Raw genomic sequence first — 15,840 nt, forward strand, 5'->3', positions numbered from 1 at the left:
ATAGCTACAGAGATTACACTAATGTAATCCAATTTAAAGGAGCCTTCCCCAAATATTTATTATTGAAGCACCATCTGTTTGAAACCCGTAGGGTCAGTCCAATATGCAGTTTTACACCAACAAGGCTATTTTGTTGTCCTACATTCCTCCTTGTCCTGTCTGTCAAAAAGTCAGACAATAACCCAATTTTTCCTTGGCTCTATTGTTATCTTTGTTCATGTTTGTTCTCCTTCGACATCAGCAATCTGGAACAATTTGCAATCAGTTCCTCAGGTTGTTAAATTCCTTAATAAAAGTAAAGGTCATCCTGATTTCTTTGCTAGACTAATGAAAGATTATAATGGGGAGCAGAAATCTGATGCTTAAATAATTTATTAATATGTTGTTGGTTTCTGCAAGGCTAGGCCTTTATGGGGTCATTTGAAGACTTTGTTATTACTTCTGTGACACAGATTCCAGCTCAGCACAGACGAAACATGATGTAGAGCTCAGATAAACTGAGTTTCATACACATGAGCTGTGTTGCTAAGCAGGAAACTGCGACTTTCTCGTTAAATTAAAGGGCAAGTGCACCACTTTAACACATCGAAGGAGTGTACTACTGCATATGTGAAAGAAATTGTTAAATGTCTTTGGGGGCTCCGGTTGTGTGTAGACTACAAGTATGAAAAAGAAAGAAATCTGGAGGTGTGGACGTCAAAAGAAACTTGCCGCTCAAGCATGATATAGAGAACTGGATACAGTGTCGGAGGCGGGGCCCCGTTCATTCCTATGAAAATTGCACAGTAGCCCATGAAGCTAAAGAAGCCAATTCCTGCTGTAAAGAAATACCTGGAAGAAAACCTGATGGGCACACTCTTGGGCCAACCTGTCCATGAAGGATACTCAGTAGGGACAGCTCTTCTAGAGTTTTTAAATGTAATCAGACTGAGTATATCTGAATATATTATATATAAACTCTAATAATGAAACTTGTGGGGGTTGTGACACTAAATAAAGTAATCCACTGATTTACAGACGTCTCTTTCACAATGAAAGTCTATGGGAAAAAGTCTCATGGCATCGTGTAATGTTGTAATTACACAGTTTGATCATTATGTTAAATTGGCTTCAAAGCCCAATGCTTTTTCTGGAGGCTTAGGCCTGAGGATACATTAGCCGCTACTAGTATTTACGCGCACAAATCTCCCACTGAGCTGTCAGTGGTCATGTTGCATTGTGGGTTATTTAGGTGCAAGGTTTTGAAAAGGAAGAACAATGCTCTCTGGTTTCTCAGGATTGCATTTACAGTTTTGTTGTGATAAAGTACCCTGATCTGCCAAGTATTCCCTGAATTAGCTGAGAAACCGATCCCTGTGTGTTTATTTGACCTATACTGTAAATGGTTTCTAAACTGAGAATGTCAAACATATTAACATACAGGGTTTGCTGCTGAGTTAGTGGAGTTGCTCCATATGCCTGAAATAAAAAGCGCCTCAATCTGCCAACAGAAGACGAGGAAATTATTAAATTTTTATGAAATGTAATATCAGGCTCATTAAATTTCAGGGGAAACAAGCAGTAGCTCTGCTCCACTCTACAAAGGTCACATATTTAATGAGTGAAGTCATTGTTTAAACTGTCATCTAGTAAACAAATTGATAACAAGATGAGATGCATCACCTTTAAATATAATGTTTGGAATAAAAGAAAAGTTCAGGCAAACAACCATTACACTAAACAATATCCTGCAGATATATACACGGTCGCCCATAAAGTTGGAATAATTTTGTTTTCAGACACATTCCTCTTTTAATTTTCTATTTATACACATCAGTAATCACCTTTGACCAGGTGCAATGAGATTGATCAATGCAATTTTTAGAATATATACACGTTATCTATCAAGAATAAATCACATTTTCACAATCATTTCATGAGAAGAAGTAAAAAATATTTTATTCCAACTTTATGGGCGACCGTGTATATAAATAGGGTTTGTGTGTGTGTGTGTGTGTGTGTGTGTGTGTCATTATTCCAGTATAAAATGACATGCTTTTTTTTTTTATCCTCAACAAATGTGATTGTCATAAAGCTGAACTCATCCCAAGATCCCAAGCTTAACTTCTTAACTTTAACAACTTTGAAAGTTGAAACATGGTGAGTAAAAAAACATTTGGCACAGGTTTTGTGCCAATTAAATGATAAATCGAGTTGTCAATTGTCAGATGATTGCTGGTGATTGATTACTGAGTAAAGTATTTTATCAAGTGGTAATGTCAATCATTTGCTTTTCCTGTTTTCTAATTTGAGGATTTAAGAGAATTCTTCATCCTACCTTCAGTCCTGGTCTCTAGTCAAGACCTTTAACCTCAGACCATATTACTTTTTTGCTTTGCTTCGATTATCCAGTTCATTTTTTAAGGCGGCAGGCCCACCCTGTTGTATTGATGGGTAAAGGCAGGGGAGAGGTGCACTGAAAACAGAGAGTGAGTCTGAGCCCCAGCTAAAGCTTTAGCTCCAGAGAGGGACTCACATGAGCACATGAGAGAAAGACATGGGTGGAAGCAGAGATTACTCGGGGAGATAGAGTGGGGCTGGTTAAAGAGGATCAGTTTATCTTCACACAGGCCTACATGGCTCCCTGAGGGCTTTGAGAGAGGGACTGACTTTTTTTATCCTTCACTTGATCACACACACACACACACACACACACACACACACACACACACACACACACACACACACACACACACACACACACACACACACACACACACACACACACACACACACACACACACACACACACACAGCAGAATTAGGTTGGGAAGCCCTGTTAGAAATGCACATTACATGTATTTCAGAAATAACGGAGTCACGTATTTGTTTGTTTTTCAACATCTGCTCAGCCCGGTTGACAAAATCTCATTTAACCTGTGTATTTATTTAGCACTTAATTTATTAATTTGATGGGTCTTCAGAGATTTAACTGTTTTAGTGATGTTTTCATAGTAGTATTGTTATCTTTTCATCAGATGATCTCTTTTACCACATGTATGTGCTGCCCCCTGTAGACGGCTCATCATACTACAGCAACCTTACATTTGATCTCTTAATTGTGCCCCAGCTCAGACACACATGACAGGGTTTACTTTTCTTTGATTATTCAGTGCAGGTTTGAAAGTACGCCACTTAATTGCTGTTGCAGGGACCTTGACTGCTGAGACTGCCAATATCTCATAGCCGGGATGCATGAAAACAGAAACATTGTTTATTCTAAAGAGAAGAATCCAATTAGCAGATATAAGCGTGGCTACGCTGAATGGTAGCCTTTGGCAAAATATAATTAGGACAGAGTTTACTCAGCCTACATAGTGTCAGATCTGCATCCCATTTATTGGCAGATTTTCCTGATTTTTTTTTTTTTTTTTCTTTTGTCTTCGTGGAGGATTTAAGTTGACTTCATACCCATATCCACATCTTAAACTGTTTTCTATCTGTCTGTGTCTGCAGTTATACACACATCCCAGATGGAGACAGCCGCGGATTACTGCAGATTTTCCTTCGTTTAATAAACAATTGAATGACACAGTTCTGAGGATAAACCTGTTCAAAGAAACACAAGAGTAGTCTGGAGTGAGGAGCATTATCCCACTTCATTATAGAATATCTCTGTATCATTCAGCGCATCTATTGCTGCATGCTCTCTGCAGCTGGCCCTCATTCACATCAACAAGCAGTATAGTCTCATCAACCTACAGAAAAACAAACTGATCCTTTGTGATTGCATTGCTGGTTCACAATGTATATTAATCATGATGAAATACCTGCATAGCACTTTATAGCATTATACAAGGCAAGAGATTCCAGGCATCTTCCATGTAGACGCAATCCCAAAAGCAGACCCTTTTTCTCAATATTGTTACATAATTGTTACTGTGCAACAGCAGTGACAATAGCTGGTGGAAATGAAATTGGTGCACTAACCGGATTTGTGAGAAAAACTATGTTTCAAATCTGAAAGACGTCAATTCGTCTGTACTCTGGACTGCTGAATATTATTAATATAAAAGCAGGCCGATATGTCGACAGCTGCAGGAATGATGGTGACAATAAAGATACTAATCTCATGCATGCATGTTCAATAGATGGCTTTACTGCTCTGTACCATTTACATGAGCAAAGACAGGAAGGGAAGACATGTTGTGGAATATTTGTACATTAATGTCTCCAAATGCATACCATGGGATTGTTACATCTTTTCTTGTATTTGTGATGAAAGCACTGATGTCCTTAAAGTAGATTTGTAGCAACACATGATGCATGGCTCGCAGAGATGCTAGCATGTATGCTATAAATGCTTTATCAGAGTAACAACTGCTTTTGCAATGCTTTTTGTCATATGCCAGGTGAAGGTTGCCGTGCCACAGTCACATTAGCACCAGCCTCTGCGAATAATCATATAACCTATTGACTTAAATCAAGGTTTCAGTTTAATCTCCTTGCAGGTCAGAGTTTTCCTTTGTTCAACGTTGCCCTATACATTTGCACAAACAGTGATGCACTGTGTTTAGAAAGGGTGATGTCATTATTCTATACTATTTATTACTTACATTGGATACATAACAGCTCATCTTTTTTGTGTTAGACTGTTGGGCAGTTTCATTGAAAGGAAGGCTCATGTGACCATAAAGCCTTTTCAATAACCTGTTGAATGAGGAAAAGCAATTATAAAAGCTTTATATATGTCATTTTTTGGTTAAGTCAAGTCCTTTCTGTCCTTGAAAACCCTCCAATTTTTGGTGTAATTGTGTGCCCAGTACATATTTAGCTGACATGGTGGCTTCAACTCATAACATGTGAAAGCCACAAACAGGCTTGGCAGAGATAGCATGACATGAATGATTAAATGTGAAGCAAAGCGATATGCTAATCGTTGTTTAGAGAACATAATGCATGCTGTGATGATGGCAAACAGCATTGGTGGCTGAAGTGACCATGTGTTACATCATATCCATGTCCAGCTGAGCGCTTGCGCTCACGTGAGGTGAGAGGATTGAGCCCGGGATTGTTTGGGGATTAGTCAACAGGACTTACCAGACTCAGAGATTCAGAAATTAAGGGACAGGAGCACCACAGCGGCAGGGTCACATTGTTCCAGAAGGAATAAGGAAGCCCTGAGTCACTTCAACGAAACTATAATTCAAAAACAAGTTCTGTCTCTCTTTCTGTCTCGGCACACAATCACTCTTTCTCTCTCACGCACACCCATGTACACTTTCCTCCTCATCATCTGTGCACTCCCCCTCCACACTCCCCCTCCCCAGGCCCAGCCTCACCACCACCACAAATCGCCTAATTCTCCTGGCTCTGCATGCTTTCGGTCTGGAAAAGAAGGAAGGCGTGCTCGGCTGAACAGATGTGGAGATCTCAGCTGCCTGCCTATGGATCATAACATTCCCTTCTCTCTGTGTTCTTCTCTACCTCACCATTTACTCTGCTCACCCATCTGAGTGCATGAGGAACCCTCCTCAAAGTGTGCTCTGCAGTCGAAGGATTTAGCGGCACTTTTACTTTTTTCTTTGCATGAGTTTTTGAGCCGAGCTTCAAACTGGAGACACAGACAGACACTGACTGCTGGGATCAGTTGATCCAGCTGCCGTTATCTGGTTCAGGTGACTGGGCACCTTGTGAGTTAGATCTCCTCCTCTTTTCTTTTTAAATATATTATTTTCCTTTCTTTGCTATCAGTACTTATACATAATCTTTGTTCTGCTGATATTTCTTGATAATCCCTGAACCTGCATTTCTTACAATTGTGCTAAAAAAAAAATTATTTTTAGTTTTTAATTCTTAAGAATAGCTTTTTTTGCTCAGATTCACCCAGAAAATGAGATCTGCTCAGTGTGTGTTGGGCCTAACAAGTGTCTGCCTGTAAATTCATTGGTTGAGAATGATGTATGTTTGCACAGTGGATGTCTGTTGTAGACTAGTATAGTTTAATGAGGAAAGATAGTGCAGAACTTCAAGTTAAATCTCAGTATGAAGTCATCATAAAGTAATAATCAGGCACTGTATGTGGAAGTTATTGAGACCTGCACATGTGGGAGGAGCAGAGTCTGTTTTACTATCAGTTGCTGTTGCACCTGAATTAGATCATAATTAGCTGTTACATTTATTAAACATTATTCAAAGAACAGGTCATATCACTACTTACTTAACTTTTTTTCCTCTGCTGCTATATAATGTTTGAGTTACCTCACACATACACATGTCAAGATTTCAAAACATGTTTGGGATTAGATGGTCCTTAGGCTCAAAGGGCATAACAGAGCAGATTAACTGATATCACAGTTACATCATAAAATTCAACTTGGTAACATAATCATTTGGGAAGATTTATTGAGTTATTGATTTTCTCCAGTCCAAAGTTGTCCTTCATTTTCATAATTTTCATTTTATTAAATTACTTTCTGATCAACTCTTTTCATGTTGAACATCAGACTTATTTGGCAAGAAAGTGTCGGCAGCGGTTCAAACTTGATTTGAGTTGATTCTGGCAAAAACATACTCATCCAACTATTCACAAAAGAAAAAAGACAGATTTAATCCAATATGACACCTAAAGATATACAAAGACTTCAGTAGCATACAACAAAAACAAGATGCTTAAAGTTGAATCACATCACAGGACAAAAACAAAAAAGTTAAGTAAAAGTCCTGTATCATGCCTCTGCTACATTACAGTTGTGATATACTCATTTAACCCTTTCTGTTTTATGTTGTTCCAGGTGACACCCAGAAGGTGGAAATCCCCAGAGGAGAGATTGAGGTGGTTAAGGGCCACATGGTGGTGTTACATGCATGGTATAGCCCCAACTCAGACATTTCTAAAAACTCTGTCGTTTGGCTCTTTGTTGGAAAAGAATCCCAACAGGTGAGACAATCAAAACACATCGGTAAATGATTGAGTATGTATTTGAACCTGCTCTGACCTCTAGTGGATAAGAGAAAGGAGAGCAGTTAGAGCAGAACAAATAATTGATTCAATGATCAGATGAGACAGAAAAATAAGTATTTTGATATTTTGCAAGTTGTTTTGTAAAGCAAAAATGTAGTTGCAGTCTCTCAAATGTGAGAATTTGTCGCTTTTCATTGTTTTATATCATTTTAATGTAAACTCTTTTTTTTTGAACTGTTAGTCAATTAAAAATGAATTTCAGGAATTCTTGTTTAAGAACCAGCTATGCCGTTTTGTATATCAGGCCTTTCTCACGTCTGAATGTATGCAAGAGGAAGCAAGCTTTTCTGTGATGCATGACACTGTTATATCCTGAGAAACCCATCGGTGGGTCTTTAAGGTAAAAAAAAAAAGATCTGTAAAGATTAGGATTACTGCTAACACTACTGCTGATTCATAGCGGAAGGAAGGAAGGAAGGACAGATATAGTGGTGTTATTACTGAAAGTGTGCCACTAATGACATATCATCTCTTTTTATTGCACCTACTACATGTAGCACGAACTGCTGGTGAAACTGTACACATCTGCACACAGGAGGCCATATATGTGTTTGCGTGATTAATATAATCTAAACAGTTTCGGTGTCTGATGCCTGTGAGCTTATCTCAAACAGAAAATCAGCCTAAAATTCAACACCACCATCTGCACATGCCAGGATTATCCTTATGAAGGACGTTGATTTCTGTTATATGGTTAAGCTGCACATCTTAATATAGCTGCAGCAAATAAAATTAAACACATTTCAGTGAAATGACTAGAAAGACTGTAGTGCTATTTTCAGAATAAATTTTACTTTATGAAAGCTCCTCTAGTACAGACGTGGATTTCTAATTAACACTGTAATGATACTGTTCAGCATATTTCCATGTTTTTTTTCCGTGCAGGTGATAAACTTTAGCTCAGGTGAGGTTGGGCATGGCCAGAATGAGTTCACCAAAAGAGTTGGCTTCAGTGTGGCCATGCCCTCAGCCAACATCTCCATCAACATCAAGAACACCCAGGAATCCGACTCTGGACGCTATATGTGCAATGTCATCATCCACGGAGGTCCTGGCATTTCCGGAGAGGTGCGCCTTAATGTCAAAGGTAATAAACCACAACAAGAATTTCAAAGGTTAGATTTAATCAGAAAAAAATGTTATGACACAGCTCACACATTTCCACAGGATTTCGAAATTCAGACGCTGAACATACTGTATATTAAGGGATTTTGGACTGGACCTGTCTGTTATAAATCATATTTTTATGTGAGCAGGCATTGTCCAAATAAGATTCATCTGTGCTGAGGGGATTCTCTGGCCTCAGAAGTCATTATGTCATCCTCCAGCAGCAGATGGAATCAGTGGGGGACAAAACATTAAACTTTATGCAATATGGCTACTGCCCTTAGAAATCTCCACCTTGTCAGCTGTGGATTAAAGTCTAACGTACAAGTTCAATAAGAGGTCGTTTCTCTTATTGAAGCCTAACGTACAAGTTCAATAAGAGGTTGCTCCTATATCCTCATTTTTTACATGTGTTAATGACACTCTCTCTCTCTCTTTCTCTCTCTCTCCCTCCCTGCTCTCTGTCTCTCTCTTTCTTTCTCTCCAGTCCCTCCATCTCCCCCAGTGTGCACCATGACAGGAAATCCAGTGATGAAGGGCAATGTGACTCTGAGCTGCAAGTCCAGTCATGGAAAACCCATCCCTCACTACAAGTGGACCAAGGCCGCACCCATGTCCGAGGTCTTCTTCTCGCCAATGCAGAGTGAGTATTTCCTGTCAACACAATCGGACGTTAACTCTTATATGTATATGTAAAGGATTAGTTCATCCAAATTACAAAAAACATATTTGCTCACCTCTAGTTATATCTACCCGTGTAGGTAACAAAGGTTTAAAACACTCGCAGCATTTTTGATAAAATAACATCCATCATCTCTTTCCAGAAACAGTGTCTCTCTTACTGCTTTGTACCAAATGATTTCATGTCCCCATGAAAATGCTGACAGAGTAACAGGGAGACAGTTTCTGTTAAAAGATGTTGCTGAGTTCTTTAAATTCACTTTCTCAAAGCACTGGGCACCGCAAATGAAATTCCACACATAACCATTGCATTGGGGAGGAGACAGAAATCAGAGAGGACAAAATGTCAAAAGCAGCGCAGATTATATTAAAACTATGTGCATTGCTAGATACTACAAGAGGTAATTGAGAAAATATGATTTTTTGGAATTTGGTTGAACCAACTCTTTAATTTCTCTGAAACTGGTATCATAAATACAACTGAGCCACATTTTACACAAGCAGTCTCATCATGTCCCAGTAAATGTGTAGTAAAAAACATATATTTTTTTTTATCAGTTTTGGCTTTGAGAGGAATAGTTTTCGTTTTATAAAATGCACTAAATAGCTTTCTTGCAGTTATCTAATCAGGCAATAAAAAAAAAAGTATTTTCCAAAAATGTCAAACTAATTCTTTAAAATTGTTTATTTTAGAGCGACAAAAAGGTGAGTTTGCGTCTTAGTTATGTATCAGTAAAGAGAGATACGTATCAAACAAAAGCAAAACCGATAAAGAAATAATCTGTAAGCCTGTTTACATGCATGTCTAAGTGGCATGCACCTTGTTTTTGACCCCAACACCTAACATGCAGATAAGGTTGAGTCTCTGCCCTCAGGTCACATACTGTACATGATCTTTAGTTCCAGACACAACTTACAGACTTTGCTTTGCTGGAAGCTCTGCTGACCGCACCCCAGAGGAAGATCCTTGATCTGCCAAAACATACAGCATGAAATCCTCTCAGATTGAGACAAAGCGACCTATAGAGCACATTCCTCTCACATTACTACTACTTGTTGATGTTTCCAGATCATGCCTCAGAGAAAACACCATCTGTTTCTGAACAACAGGACTTAGGATTGATTGAGTATTGACTTAACTGCTTTGATCTCTGGCTCTCATCTCTTTATTGCAGAAAAGTCCTCATACTCATAAAATGAAAACTACTCCCTTTGATTGTGCATTGACCCAGGCTTTTGCAATGCAGTATGCTCACTCACTCCTACGTCACATTTGTGTCCGCACCCTCTTACATGCCACTGACGCTTAAGTTCAAACCATGTGCTCATCTTTTTTATCTGCGCTGATGTATGCTTGCTCTATGACACTTGAACTCAAATCTCTTTCAGCAATCTCTCTTTCTCTCTCCGTTTTCTCTCTCTGCTGATCCTCTCTCGGCACTTCTCATTTCCTGTTGGCCTTGGTGCCCAATCTAACAAGCCCCATGTCATTACTTGATCAACCCCTCTAAGAGGCATAAGTTGGATTTGGGAACGCGAGTGCAGCCGATGTCACTCTTCCACACCCTCCCCATCAGTCTGTACCATTCCTTCCCTACTTCACTCTCATGCTCAGTCTCTCTTTGCCATTTTTCCTTCTGCATCAACCCCCCCCCCCAAAAAAAAAAAACAGAATGGAGAGCCTGCCCCCAGACCATGCTTGTCCTTGGGTTCATGGGTAAGGGTTTTCACAATCATACATTCAACCCAACTCCATCCCTGCCTTACCTGCAAACCGTGACATCATGAGGAGTCACAGTTTGTGGAGTCAAGTCATTTTCCATGAACATGTCACTCCTCTGAATCATATAAGTCATGAGATGTAAGAAAGATTTAAAGGAAAACAAATCAAACCAATTTGTAAGTATGCATATAGGATTATGTTTTAGAAATGATTACCATCTATAACAGCTTGGTATACTGTACCCAGGTGATCATCCCACTTGTTCTTCACATTAACATTCATTGATAAAACCATGAGAAAACATTAACTCTGCAGGAATAGAAGATAAAAATGAAAAGCACGTAGTCGTTTATATTCACTGTAATCATAAGGAAGAATGAACAGCTGTTGTAATATTTTCCTGAATATATTCATTATTAAGATACTGAGACTTGCAAATTAAGGTGCTGACCTGCATATTTTACCATTTGGTTTGATATGGGTTGAAATCATCCTTTAAATCTTTGCAGTGTGTGAGTTGTGTTAGATTTAGCCTTCATCCTTTTGCATCCATTCATCTTTTTATTGTGTGCTATATATAGACAGAGAGTAAGCTGGTATGCTATGACAGAAGTCCAAGTGTCCAGGCTGGTTAGTCTTGTGTGATCTGAAGGTTTTTATATCTGTCTGAACCAAAAGCCTGGTAACAAACCACTATTTAGAGGTCATAGTAGGGATGAAAGTACTTGTTGATAAGTTAATTGCCAACAGTTTTGATAATTTATTAATCATTTCAAGAAATACTTTTGACATTTTAGAAAATACGCTTATTTGTTTACTTGTTTTTGTTACCTACAGTAGAACCTGACTAGCTCCCCCCTCCACCCTATTTCTCTGCCTAATCTAAGCCAACCAGCTCATTACTGTACCTTCATATTTATTGTACAAACATGAGAGTGGTATCAATCAGTCTTCAAGAAACCCAATAAGTGTTTTCCCTAAAATGTCAAGCTATTCTTTTAAACTATTTATCAACCAATTTATCAAGCATTGTCCGCCTTCTCCCAGTTTGTATATGTTTATGTAAACTGAATATATTTGCCAAAGGTATCCCTGTTGGTGTAATTATAAGTTGCAGTCCTAGTCCATAAGCAATAGTTTAATATATATAAACTGAGAGGCATGTGGATGCAGTGATTGACTAATAAAATAAGTTAATGGACAAGCAGATGTGTTTTGTACAGTCCTGTTGTAGCTCCATTAGTACTTTGTGTCCACTAGATTGCAGAAAGTTATTAGAAAGGGTTAATCTCCATCCATTAGGCCTGTAAGAGGAAATGATTGTTAATGGGTAAATTATAGTAATTTGTACTGCATCCATTTTGGTCTGATATGAAATAGTTGTTGACTATGTGTATAGTTTTTTATATAAATTGCAAAAGTGAATCCACTGTAGCTTTGACAATATATGTATAGTGCCATGTAAGGTAGCAAACTATACAATGTGCTCTGAATAGAAATGCTCCTGATTTACATTAATCATGTGTCATATGTCAAGGCTTTGACAGATGCTGTTCATTGACCTTGCAGTGATGGCAGTATAATATGAGTAATGAGTCTTGATATGAAGCAACAACCACGGTAACGTCAGATCCCCTTCAGCACTGCCGCTGGAATCTGATCACTGTGCGGGCTTGAACTCGCTCCAAGCTCAGAGTCAGCTGATGTTCTGCTAATCTGTCACAATTGGGTTTGGTTCTCCACAGCTGGTTTTCGAGCCTGGGGATTAAATAATCAGAGAGGAATCTGCAACTGTTTTATTTGGTGCCCGTGTTTATTTTGATCTCCAAGGCATGATATAATACTCAGGTTAAAGGGTTGACAATAAGGCATTTAGCTTTGATCTGTTAATCATTGCTGTTTTTGTCTTACCCTCCATTGAGTAACTGAGTAATTTTATGTTAAGTAACTTTCATGTTTAAGGACAGCAAGTCATATTTCAAAATTCTGACTTTTCATTCAGTTACAAATATAAGGTGTCGTCTACTGATGCTTGTGGGTTGTGTGCACCTACTGTAAAATAAACTCATGCCTGGTGCAGTAATGTAGCAGATGGTCCAGAGTAGTTGTACAAAACAAGAAGCCCAGTCGATGTTTTACTCCCCAAACTTTGGGATGAAGGCAGATGTTTTGACACAATGGATTTTCTGCTCTCTTGTGTTAATATGTTGCTCGCAGGCATTATATGAACTTTGACTTTTCATCCGGGATGAGTTGGCTGAGTCCCTGGTGTGCATTACTTCTCTTAGTGTGACAGACAGTCGTGCATAAACGCTTATGGGACTCCACCCTCCTGTACAACACTTTTAGGAGAGTGATTCCACAAAGCAGACACACAACCCTCTGTCATTTCCTCACGTCCCCACGAAAGCAAAAAACACATCAGATGAAGACATGCTGTGATGTGACGTTTAAGATTGGATTTCAGAGGATTTGTTGTGATAAGTCCCTCATAAAGCTTGTTTATTTTTCTACAGCCTATGTTTGCAACAACACAGCATTTTGAAGCCAGATGTGGCAGGAGGAACAGATTGTGTTTGAATGGCAATACCCAGTTGTGGGAGCACTGTGACGGATGCTCACATGTCTCACACTGCTGTGTCATGACCTTTTTGTGAGAAGTTATTAAAACAAAAACCGCTGACAAACACTGTTATACTGCAAGACTGCAGAATCATCTGCAGAGCTCTGCGCTGTAGGATTGCTCCAATAAAAGACTATATACAGTAGGTAATGGAAATGAGCCAAAAGTGGATTAAATTCTGGATAAGGGTTGGGAATCAGTAACAAATGGTTCTATATTATCATATGACCACAATAATGTCATCACAATATAAAAAACTCTGTGATCTATTACCATTGAAATTAGAAAATACATTTTCATCAACAAAGAGTTGCTACATTCATGCATTTTGAAATACTGTCAGTGTTACTAAAGTTCACAAAGTGTGTTGAGTGTATTTTTTTTAAATAAGCATGCTTTTTTAAAAAACTTTTTAAAAAAACATTAGCTATGAGATATTTTTTTAAGGTTATCAAACTTTGTGTTCATTATTTTATTATTATATGTAGTTTAAATTTGTGTTTGCTTCTTTGTCGATATAGATGTGTGTCTCCCTGTGAACTATATAGTAGTACAACAATAAATGTCAACCTGTATAGTTTTCTTGGCTTGTGCTTCCACACCCTCATGCTCAGATCACATAAATATATGATTGTAAAATGTGTGTAACTGTGTGGTTGTTTTGCAGATGAGAGACAAGGCACCCTCAGGCTGAGCAACCTCACTAAAAGCATGTCTGGGAAGTACATGTGCCGAGCCAGCAACACGGCTGGCTCTGACAGCTGCTCCATTAACCTGGAGGTTATCACCTGTATGTGCACAGTTAAAGCTCTATTTTTACTCCACTGCATGCCAGAGTATTCAAGAGTGTTTTAAATTGACACTGCTGTGACTCTCATTACGTGTGAATACAGTGTGTGCTCCTGTTTTCCAGCGTCCAATGCAGGCATGATTGCAGCAGCTACAGTGGGGTCAATCGTGGGACTGGTGGCCATGGTGCTCTTCCTCATATTCATACTGAAAAGGAGACGAGATACTGAGGAGGAGATAGCCAATGAGATCAAGTGAGAATTTCACTTTATTATAAGTGTGATGAAAATGTAAGGAGTTTTACTCATCTGAGTAAATGTCCATGTCTAAATGTCTAACTCATTTATTTGTAATAAATATAAGAAGGGAGGAGTCATATAAAAATCTTCAATCTACAGTATGAGTGCTTTACTGTTAAAGTCCAGTGCCTATTGTACAGTGAATGTAAAACACTTAAGCAACAATGTCAAAGGTGTCATCAGAATTAAATGGAAAACATGCATTATTATTTTAAAGGTAGCTTGTGGAGTTTTCTTCCAAACAGAGGCATCTAAATTCTTTGTTTCTCAACAAAATACATTGTTTGCGTCGTGGAGGCCTAGAAAATGTGTTGTCCCATTTATCTTTCATTTCGTGAGCAGAGGAAAAACAGCCACTTTCACATCTTTGTGACAATGCAGTTTTTAAATAATCCAAAAGGTTTTATTTATTCATCTTGAGAAGTATTATTATTATTTTATTTTCTGAACGCTTCAGTTTAACTGGGGGAAAAAAATCCCCAAATTTGGAGATACATGGTTTTTCCTGGATAGCAACAAATTTCAAAACAATGTCTTTGCAAGTTATTCAGTTTTTTTGGAGAGATAGGGATGTCATGCAACACAGGACGTTGTGGTTATATGGCACACACCCTCACCACTTGTCCACTGGCTTAACCAGTTACAACCACCAACCAATGATTAGTTGATTAGTGAGACAACAAAGGAAGTCATAAAGCCCACGTTTCATTTTAATATTAAGGTCAGACTCTCATTTTTTCACCTTTCCTGCTGCTTCTCATTCTTATGGTACCTTTCTGCATCTTTTCTCACCTGTTTATCTTCCGCCTTGTGTTTTATGGCTTAAGTGCACTACAGTACATGCTTGCATTACCATCCTCTGCAGTCGGCAGGAATGCGTGTCATGTCACCTGCATGCTCGCACGGTTACATGTACATCCTTGCATGCAGGATAGTAAAGCACAAGATAAAATTAAAACAGGGACAAGCTCATTAAAATATTGTTCCAAAACAAACTCCACAGGGTACCTTTAAGTAAGCAAGTACATTTATCTCATTTTTTTAAGTAGTTTTCTATGATTTTCATTAATTACATTGAGGGTTTTGCATTCTCTGCTTCTTTCTGACTCTCCTCTCTTCTCTGTCTCTGCCACAGGGAGGATGCTCAGGCACCAAAGCGAGTGTCATGGGCAAAAAGTAACACCGGCTCTGACATTGTGTCTAAGAATGGCACACTGTCCTCCATAGCCACCAGTCCTCGTCCTAGAGACCCCCACCAGCCCAACTTCCACTACCCATACTCCCCCACATCTGCTTCAGACACAGGCTCAGTGATCAACGCCTACCAGCTGCGACCTGGAGAGACAAGCACCTTACAGGGACTTCCGGGTTACAACATCGGAGCAACCCCTTCACGTAAACACAAGCGGCCTCTCAGTATAAATGGGGCCCCTCCGCAAGTTCTCCGGAGCCCAGTGGTTGCCATTCCTAACAGGACTGAGGGGGCTCAGCCTCAGGTACCACCTCCACTCACTGTGTCCCCACAAATCAGCTCCTCCACTCTGACACGCATGGGAGCTGTTGCCGTCATGGTGCCTGCTCAAAGCCAAGCTGGCTCACTAGTGTAGCCAGCAGA

The 15,840-nt window shown here is 39.1% G+C and overlaps 1 protein-coding gene across 1 annotated transcript; it reads left to right on the forward strand.

The window, feature by feature from the left end:
• The first annotated feature begins 792 nt into the window (after positions 1-792).
• On the forward strand, positions 793-15,832 carry esamb (endothelial cell adhesion molecule b). The gene is made up of 10 exons (XM_062419863.1): positions 793-888; positions 5,007-5,029; positions 5,310-5,365; positions 5,574-5,672; positions 6,774-6,919; positions 7,889-8,090; positions 8,616-8,753; positions 13,805-13,927; positions 14,051-14,180; positions 15,361-15,832. Exons 1-10 carry the CDS (start codon positions 793-795, stop codon positions 15,830-15,832), a joined length of 1,485 nt encoding a protein of 494 aa, XP_062275847.1.
• The last annotated feature ends 8 nt before the right edge of the window (positions 15,833-15,840 follow it).

Source organism: Scomber scombrus, chromosome 5 (genome assembly GCF_963691925.1).
Source record: "Scomber scombrus chromosome 5, fScoSco1.1, whole genome shotgun sequence".
Classification (NCBI taxonomy): Eukaryota; Metazoa; Chordata; class Actinopteri; order Scombriformes; family Scombridae; genus Scomber; species Scomber scombrus.